At 32.8% G+C, this 7,548-nt stretch overlaps 1 protein-coding gene across 3 annotated transcripts in view; it reads left to right on the top strand.

Moving 5' to 3' along the window:
* Positions 1 to 1,520: 1,520 nt before the first annotated feature.
* The window catches only part of LOC106342211 (nucleolin 1-like), a 25,130-nt gene continuing 19,102 nt past the window's right edge, over positions 1,521 to 7,548 (top strand). The window contains exons 1-5 of one of the 3 annotated variants that reach the window (XM_013781081.1): positions 1,521 to 1,679; positions 1,770 to 1,809; positions 2,001 to 2,056; positions 2,150 to 2,589; positions 2,678 to 2,941. In XM_013781081.1, coding sequence (XP_013636535.1) covers positions 1,632 to 1,679; positions 1,770 to 1,809; positions 2,001 to 2,056; positions 2,150 to 2,589; positions 2,678 to 2,768 — 675 coding nt within the window. In that variant the 5' untranslated portion in view covers positions 1,521 to 1,631 and the 3' untranslated portion in view covers positions 2,769 to 2,941. Of the gene's footprint in view, positions 1,680 to 1,769; positions 1,810 to 1,997; positions 2,057 to 2,149; positions 2,590 to 2,677; positions 2,942 to 7,548 lie in introns of those variants that run through there. The other 2 variants (XM_013781080.1, XM_013781079.1) reach the window with 2 other exon arrangements.

Below are 7,548 nucleotides of genomic sequence, written 5' to 3'. Positions count from 1 at the left end.
ATTATAATAAATACGAACAAATGAGAAATGGGATCTCATAGTTCTGCATGGAAAATCAAACACAAGATTAGAGTATAGCACGTTGCTTCACTATCTTATTATCAAAAAGTAAATTATTTACATATATACACACACTTGAGTACTATTTTGAGGTATTACGCGCGTATAATATTAGTTCTCAAGAAATTCATATTTCTAATTGAAAACTCCAATCGTGTTGAAGTCTTATCAATTTCTCTTTTGACCTTTGCTTCATTACAGAAGCCATCAACTCTTAAAAGCCAAAGTATAGTTTAAACCCAACAGATCTGATATTTTGCCTTTACTATATATCCTGATAATTTTGCATGCCATTTGTTATTTCAGCTTCGAATAGTGTTGCAGATCAAATAGACAATACAAATCACACAGAACTTGGGTAGTCCAAGTGGAAGGACGGGCTTGGGTTGCTAAAACAATCCGGGTTCGATCCCCCCCATGCGGAAACTACCCTGCCTCGTCTGGACACTAAAGCGGGTACTGGGCCTTCGGGCCCAGGAAAAAACCTTCCGGGTGAAGCTGGCCTGCTGCCTGACCGGGTCTAGGGGAATGACCCGCGTAAGCGGGGAACCCCTGGATTACAAAAAAAAAAAAAAAAAAAAAAAATTTTATGTTTTAGAACGAAAAAAAATAAGTTTTCTTTGTCTAGACCACTCCATGGCCTGGAAGCATTAGACCCTCACAAGTAGGCCTGGGACGGATCGGATATCCGGGCAATTTTAAGGTATCCGGATCCGGATCCTTATCCGGCGGATCCATAATTTTACTATCCTTATCTGGATCTGGGGTTCTCGGATATCCGGGTGTCGGATATCTTCCTAAAAATTGTAATATCCGGCGGATATCCGGATCCGGATTTGGATCCTTAAAATAAATAAAAAATAATATTAATATATATATATATAATATTAACAATAATTTAATATATATATATATAACATCTTTAATTATTTCTATGTACAATATTACAAAATTTACATAAAATTTATATATATTATTATAAAAATAAAAATATATTAAATAAAATTAATTTTTATATATAGATATTACTATTTTTGAAATATTTATTAATAAAACTTACGGATCCGGATATCCGGACTTAAAAATTAAGATATCCGGATCCGGATCCGGCTTTGACGGATCCAATATTTTACTATCCGAATCCGGATTCGACCCCTCCGGATATCCGGATTTTCGGATCGGATCCGGATCGAATCTCGGATCGAATCCGGATCTCGGATAAATGTCTCAGGCCTACTCACAAGTGGGAATAATGTATTTTTTTTTTTGAAACACATCCAAATCTCCTATCCAATAATAAGATGCAAAATCTAAAGTAAGGCATCAACAAATTTCTACATTGTAACCCACGAGACTTCAAATGAAGTGAAAGTTGACCAAAAAAAGGCCAATCTCTAATAAAATCAGTTTGGTCGGCAGGAATAAAATTAAAAAAATGCAGGTCGAACAAAAGCCCATAAAAGCCCAGCTCACACAAGGCAATATTAGGGAAGCTGTCTTCAAGGGTTGCTTTCTTCTCCACCTCCCTATCGAAACCGCCGTCGTTTTTATCTCCTCTTTTAAACTAATCCATGGACCAGAGCAAGCTCAAGAGATGCTCCGCATCATCATCCTCCCATGTAGTTTTCTTCTTCTTTAGTCACCTCTTCAGCCAATTTTCCGATTTTCCACTATTAATTGTACTTGTTTTTGTTTTGGGGTTTGTTTAGGCTGAAGCAGCTGCTGAGGCTACAGATCCTTTGCAAAAGGGTAAGAAAATAATTGAGTCTCTCTTTATTTGCTATGCCATAGTTCATGTTCTGTGTAATGGTCTTATTTTTTACAAAACTCATATATAATAATTATCTCTGGTCATGTTTATTTTTAAGAAGAAGTTAGGTTATCCTGAACTATATTCTCTGTTAATTTTGAACTTGGTTCTTTTATTTTTCTTGAAGCAGAAAGAGAGTTGGATTATTTGGAGACAGAAGTTGATAGTCGGAAGAGGCAGAAGCAGGTTATGTTTTGTCTTAATAATATTGTACAAGTGCTTAGTTGATCTACATCTCTTTAGTTGGAAATAATAGGAAATCCTTGGTTCGTTCTACAGGAGGAAGAAACCACAGAGAAGAAGAAAGAGTGTTGTTTCGACACTAAAGATGCAAAGGGAAACAATGAGCGTACAATATTCGTCACGGGTTTTGATAATAGCGGTTCTAGGGATGAGATCAGGAGCGCACTGGCTAAACATTTCAGTTCATGTGGAGAGTTGACGAGGGTTTTTGTTCACATCGAGTGTGAAACCGGTGTTTCCAGAGGATATGCTTTTATTAATCTGAAAAAACGTGTTGGCATTGAGGCGGCGTTATCTCTCAATGGAAGCGACTTGGGAGGTCATAAGCTTCTGGTTACAATGGCTAGACTTAGAGACGAATACTATGCCCACTTTAACTTTAAAGGCTGTGAAATCTGTCGTGCTGGCTATACTGCCGGCCCTCAGAGACTGTACAGATGGAATCTTCGAACTGGTGGTGGCAAAGTCAGGCGCTTGTACGTCAAACATTTTATTGTTTTTTTTTATTCTTGTTAACGGATTAGTCTTGTTGTTAATTTTGTGGTTTTAATGGTATTATTGCAGTTCTCCAAAATTTGAAGAAAAGTGTCGTCGTCACCATGAAGAGAGAATGGCTTCTCGCAAGATGAACAAGTCTAAAACCAAAGAAGGCTAAAACCAAAAAGGATGCCTCACCATCATTGTTGACTTTCCATTTCGGACAAAAATCTCTTATAGACCAAATGGTCAAAAAAAAATCTACAACATCCAAAAAAAATCTACATGGACCAATTATAGGGAAATGACGATTTTGCCATTAATGAAAAACTGATATGAGCCATTGGATCATCACATCTATGTTTTAATCTTGGCCATATAATTTCACATATGTCTCATTCTCTCTCTTTTTCTTTCTTTAATCTCGGCCATTTACATCCACACAATCTTTCTTATCTCATTCTCTCATTCGAATTGGTAAAACTAGTATAACTCGTACAACTAAATATTTTAAAAAATTATATAATTGGTATAAAAATGTTATAATTTACACATGAAATAAACAAATAAATATTCTAATTGGTATATGATGACAAAAATGTCATCTATTTAATTTAAGATTTTTCATTTTTTTTGTTAAATTATTGCATTACACACTTAATTTTATATTATATACTTTATACTTTTAAGGTTATTAACTATATTAGCCATATTTTTATGATAATCAAACATCGAACATATTTTACAAAGCTATGATGTGAAAATATTGGTACAACCCTTATGACTAGACATATAAACAATATATATATATATATATATAACTTATATATATATTATACGAGTATTACTGGTACAACTAGTACAACTTCGACGTTTCAGAAATTAACAAAACTAATTTGGTATTTCGTATGAGAAAAACAATCATATATCTCAGTTGGTATGTACTCATAAAATTTCTCTTAATTTAATTTGAAGTTTTAGAAAAAATATAAAAATTATTACACAATTCCATAAGTTTACATGATCTCCCTTATACTTTTAATGTTTGTTAACGTGTTTGTCCACATAATTTTTGGAAAACATACATGAAATGTAGTTTTACAAAATTGATGATTTCATTATAACCGGGCAAAGACATGTAAACATAAATAAGTGGTACAACTGAGGTAAATGTATTTATTATGTGGTACAACTAATATTTTATGATTTCACTGCCAAAGTACAACTATGCACAAACTAGTACAACTCAAAAGCTAGTACAACTATGTACAGTCGGTACAACTAGAAAACTTGTACAACTACTTGTTATTTAATTTAGTATTATTTTAAATATGCATTATGTTGTAACTTAAATATATCATCCCATTTAAATATGTAATTATAGATTAAAATTATGCTATGAATATATTTGATATCTATTTTAAAAGTAAAATAATTTTATGTATTATTTGCATTAATATTTCTTGCAATATATTTGACTTAATATTATTTACTAGTTATTATTTAATAACTTTTCATTATATATTAAACGTTTCCTACTAGTACAACTCATATAACTAAAAATATAATCATATACTAGACATGTAATACTGGTACTACTGGTTTAACTTTTTAATTATAGAAATTTTAAAATTAAATTAAAAAAATATTTCAAAAAATGGTAAAATGTTATTATATTTATATTTCTAAAATTATTTTATGTATTGTTATCTTAATGATGTTGTGTATCTCTCTTCTTAACAGCACAGTCCTTCTTGTTTATGCAAATATATACTTATGATGGAAATTATATATATATGATCACAATTTCTCTACTTCTTATATTACTTTCATGTCCATATCAAGAAAATGACCTTTGGGGCGATAAACCTAACAAACAGCACTAGAAAAACGCAAATCAAGTGCTGTAACAATTAAACTAGTAACAGTACTAGTTAAACTATTATTGTTGTAGTCCAAATATCAAACATTAATGCTTATGCATTCTTTTCAAACTCGTGATGGCATATGCATTATCTTTTGGAGTATACTCTTCCAGATTTTAAACTACAATTTTTTTTCTGGCTCAGCAGTTGTCTTCTTCGCCTTTGGGAGCAAAAACATGAAGATGATTTTTTTCCCGTATATAGTATAACTGGTACAACTAGTACAAAAGGTAAAACAAATCATTATCAAAACAAATATTATATAAACAAACTATTAACATATTTTGACACATACATGAAGATTACACCAACATTTTCATTGGTTATACATCATTCATTTCTATAACATCATTCATACGCTGAAAACAAAAATCAAATATAATCATATTAATTGTAAAGTTGTAGTAATTATACATTTTTAGTTGTTCTAGTTATATATGTATTTTGACAGATGCAAGCAGGAAATATTAGAGTAATATCTATTATTGGTTCAACATCATCTTTTTCTATATTATTTATACGCTGAAAACAAAAATTAAATATCACCATATTAGTTGTAAAGTACTAGTAATTCGAGTCCTAGTTGTACCAGTTATATTAGTTATATTTAATTTAGTTGTACAAGTTATACCTTTTCTAGTTGTACTAGTTGCACAAATTGTTGTTGTACTAGTTGTACTAGTAATACTCTGCGTTCTTATTTTTTATGAATCTCGTATGTATATGATCAAATCTGGTTTCGAATATGACATAATTGATTAAAGAAGATTATGGGTTGATCGATTTGGGATAACAAAAAAAAAATCGATAAGTGATTGAAGAAATTTTTGATTTTGCTTTAAAATTGAAGAAGTGTCAATGACGAAGAAGACAAGAGAAAAAAAAATTAGGGTTAAAATCTGGGTTTGGGTCTGGGTAAGATAAGAATGACATGGATCTGTAAATATGTTTAAATCAGTAGGTTTTTTGGTTATTTCCTCTAGTTTTTGAATTAAATTTAAATGCAAAATGTAAAATAAAAAGAAGAGGTTCATATTAGATTATTTTGAACCCTTTTGGTCCATACTAGAATTTGATTCTTCCATTTCCTACTGAATCTGTCCATAATAATCAATAAAATCTATAGAAATCAATACAAAATATTTGATAGAAATTTAGAAAATATTTGTTAACTTTACTTAACTTCTAAAAATCTGTTCATTTTTAAAATCACTAAACTCCTTCCAAATTTTGATTCCAATAACCCCTCCCCCCCCCCCCCCGGTTTATTGTTAATGAAATCGATAGTAAGAATAATGGTTTGCTTAAATTACCCGATGTGGTGGTACGATTTAAATATGACATCGGTTAATTTATTAATCAGTGTATAACTAATGTCACATGTAACTCTCTAGTAATGGGTCTGACAATTAAAAACTATTTGAAAACGGTAGATATATTTTAGGACTTTATTTTAATAGAATAGATGATTTACTATTTTCTTTTTTTGAATTATACAGGGTATCTAGGCTCCACAGAAGTGATCCAGACTAGTTACGTGTTGCCACGTGTCGGTCTCATGTCCCTGATGATTTATTATTTTCATTTTAGGTACTAATAATCTCTTTTTTATTAAAATATGAGCATTTCTAGAAAGTAACCTTATATTCATGTGTTATTAACGAGTATGTCATTTCCTACGTGTCATCATAATAGCTCTCCTCACACCTTTTAATTAAATACCCTCATCTTACTAGAATTATTACATTATTTGCCATTGTTATAAACCAACCTTTGTTGCATCATGTTTCTGTTCGTATATTAAACTTAAGCCACGCGGAATGTTCATATATTAGTCAACGTTTTTATTTTTATATGGTATTATTGTCTACACAAAAAAATAAAATGTTTATGGTCCTACTGTCTTCATAAAAAAAGGTTATACAAATAATTTTATGTTTAAGTCAGAACATATGGTCGGGTTATAAGTCAGAACATATAGTTTTTTTTTTATGATGAAATTTCAAATTTATTCATCCTTTATGGGAACTGACATTTACAAAGAATAAGAGTTTTAGTAACTACTTTGCTAAACTATGTTGGACTAAGTATAAACTAAAATAAGGTAAAAAAGATAGAAGAGCTGCATGACTACATAGTGTGAGTGAACCACCGTCGCATAAGCCCCTCAAGCTTATGCCCTGCTTTGTACTTAAGCGATGAAATGCGATTCCTTATCGCTTTGTCTACTGTCTTGCCCATAGCTTCTGCTGTCATCCAACTAGTGTGGTGCCTCCGCGCATTCCGTTCCCTCCAGATATGATAAATAGTTGTTTGAAACAACATTTTGATAAGAATAGTATCCATTGACCCATCTCGGAGCCCCTCCATGTGGTCTAGTGTGAGCTGCCAGTCCGGATCAGTATGAGAACCCATGATGCGATTTGCCAGTCCATGCCAAACCGTATAAGAGTATGGGCATGCAAAGAACAAATGGTCCCTTGTCTCATCAACCTCGCCACACAACGTACAACCCTGTATCATCCCCCAAGACCGCATCCTATCACCAGTGGATAACCTATTCTTTACAGCAAGCCAAGTAATGAACGAGTACCGGGGCACCCCTTGCGTGAACCAAACAACCTTACTCCATCCCACTGGCCCCTTTTTCACTCGAATTTGGTCCCACGTCTTCTTGGAAGAGAAGTTCTCATGATAATCATCATCTCCAGCTTTCCATAAGACCACATCTCGTCCATACTGAGCATCAGGGACTGGTTCAACTATGATGGCAGCATGAAGCTCATGATAGTGTCGACTCCGCTCTCCTCGTAGTGCCCATTCATTCTGTTTAACCGCTTCGCTAACAGTAGCTCGCCGAGGTAGACCAATGTAGGTGGTACCAGCAGCACCCGTGATATCAATCAAGCGTCCCTTATCTAGCCAATTATCAAACCAGAAGTAAGTTGATTTACCATCCTTGACCTCAAACTTGAGAAAATTATAGGCAGTATCTCGAAGCTTGAGGAGTTTCCTCCACATCCAAGACCCTTT

Source organism: Brassica oleracea, chromosome C4 (genome assembly GCF_000695525.1).
Source record: "Brassica oleracea var. oleracea cultivar TO1000 chromosome C4, BOL, whole genome shotgun sequence".
Lineage (NCBI taxonomy): Eukaryota > Viridiplantae > Streptophyta > Magnoliopsida > Brassicales > Brassicaceae > Brassica > Brassica oleracea.
This window is presented reverse-complemented; position numbering and strand designations above follow the sequence as displayed.